Source organism: Salvelinus sp. IW2-2015, unplaced genomic scaffold, assembly GCF_002910315.2.
Source record: "Salvelinus sp. IW2-2015 unplaced genomic scaffold, ASM291031v2 Un_scaffold3485, whole genome shotgun sequence".
Lineage (NCBI taxonomy): Eukaryota > Metazoa > Chordata > Actinopteri > Salmoniformes > Salmonidae > Salvelinus > Salvelinus sp. IW2-2015.
Window position 1 is genome coordinate 60,404 of NW_019944765.1, and position 2,074 is coordinate 62,477.

The 2,074-nt window shown below is 41.7% G+C and overlaps 1 protein-coding gene across 1 annotated transcript in view; it reads right to left on the minus strand.

Annotated features, from left to right (window-relative positions):
* LOC139025885 (CUB and sushi domain-containing protein 1-like) overlaps positions 1-2,074 on the minus strand; it is a 10,903-nt gene that overhangs the window by 4,380 nt on the left and 4,449 nt on the right. The window contains exons 3-4 of the mRNA XM_070441134.1: positions 1,960-2,037; positions 1,564-1,737 (exon numbers count right to left, since the gene is read on the minus strand). Of these exons, the coding sequence (XP_070297235.1) occupies positions 1,564-1,737; positions 1,960-2,037 (252 nt within the window). The remainder of the gene's footprint in view (positions 1-1,563; positions 1,738-1,959; positions 2,038-2,074) is intronic.

Consider the following 2,074-nt stretch of genomic DNA (forward strand, 5'->3'; position numbering starts at 1 on the left):
GGGTCTACTATAGAGTAATGAGTATCATTGGATAGGACTAGGGTCTACCTATAGAGGAATGAGTATCATTGATAGGACTAGGGTCTACCTATAGAGTAATGAGTATCTTGGATAGGACTAGGGTCTACCTATAGAGTAATTAGTAACATTGGATAGGACTAGGGTCTACCTATAGGAAATCAATATCATTGGATAGGACTAGGGTCTACACATAGAGTAATGAGTAACATTGGATAGGACTAGGGTCTACCTATAGAGATGAGTATCATTGGATAGGAACTAGGGTCTACCTATAGAGTAATGAGTATCATTGGATAGGACTAGGTCTACCTATAGAGAAATCAATATCATTGGATAGGACTAGGTCTACCTATAGAGGAATGAGTATCATTGGATAGGACTAGGGTCTACCTATAGAGTAATGAGTATCATTGGATAGGACTAGGGTCTACCTATAGAGTAATGAGTATCATTGGATAGGACTAGGGTCTACCTATAGAGGAAATGAGTATCATTGATAGGACTAGGGTCTACCTATAGAGTAAGAGTATCATTGGATAGGACTAGGGTCTACCTATAGAGTAATGAGTATCATTGGATAGGACTAGGGTCTACCTATAGAGTAATGAGTAACATTGGATAGGACTAGGGTCTACCTATAGAGAAATCAATATCATTGGATAGGACTAGGGTCTACACATAGAGTAATGAGTAACATTGGATAGGACAGGGTCTACCTATAGAGTAATGAGTATCATTAGATAGGACTAGGGTCTACACATAGAGTAATGAGTATCATTGGATAGGACTAGGGTCTACCTATAGAGTAATGAGTATCATTGGATAGGACTAGGGTTCTACCTATAGAGAAATCAATATCATTGGATAGGACTAGGGTCTACACATAGAGTAATGAGTACATTGGATAGGACTAGGGTCTACCTATAGAGTAATGAGTATCATTGGATAGGACTAGGGTCTAACCTATAGAGGAATGAGTATCATTGGATAGGACTAGGGTCTACCTATAGAGTAATGAGTATCATTGGATAGGACTAGGGTTACCTATAGAGTAATGAGTATCATTGGATAGGACTAGGGTCTACCTATAGAGTAATGAGTATCATTGGATAGGACTAGGGTCTACACATAAGTAATGAGTATCATTGGATAGGACTCGGGTCTACACATAGAGTAATGAGTATCATTGGATAGGACTAGGGTCTACCTATAGAGTAATGAGTATCATTGGATAGGACTAGGTCTACCTATAGAGTAATGAGTATCATTGGATAGGACTAGGGTCTACCGATAGAGTAATGAGTAACACTGGATAGGACTAGGGACCTACTGCTGAGGTGGGAATATCCCTCCTAATTCTGGGAATGTCCCTGCTTTTCCCTCCTAATTCTGGGAATGTCCCTGCTTTTCCCTCCTAATTCTGGGAATGTCCCTGCTTTTCTCCTCCTAATTCTGGGAATGTTCCAACTGGGATTTCTGTAAAAGCCTGGTTGATTTTTTTAGTTCAACCCAAACCCAAAGCCACTGTCTCTGGGTACTTACGGACACAGACAGGGGTACGTCCGGACCAGCGGTGGTCCTGTTCACAGATTCGTACAGACACCCCGATGAGTCTGAATCCCGGGTTACACTGGTAGACCACACTACCTCTGTAGTTATAGTTCTCTCCTATGATCTGACCATTCACTATTGGCTCTGGGGTACCACAGTGACCCGCTAGAGAGGAGGGACAGAACAGAGCGAGACAAAGAATACAGTCACATATGCATACAGGGATATATTCTGTTTGTCATAAAGAGGTCATATAGCCTTAATAAAACACAATGTTTGACTAAACACCACATTCTGGTTCTTTATGAAAATAGCTTGAAATACAAAATGATATTGAACTGGTTAAATGTGGTTGTAACTGTCTCTAGCTGGTTCCGGTTCTCTCACCGAGACACTGGACCTGAGATCCACTCCAGAGGCCATTGGACATGCACTCTCTGACCCGGGAACCAACCAGCGTATAGCCTGTGTTACAGGAGAAGATGGCTGTCGCTCCGAACAC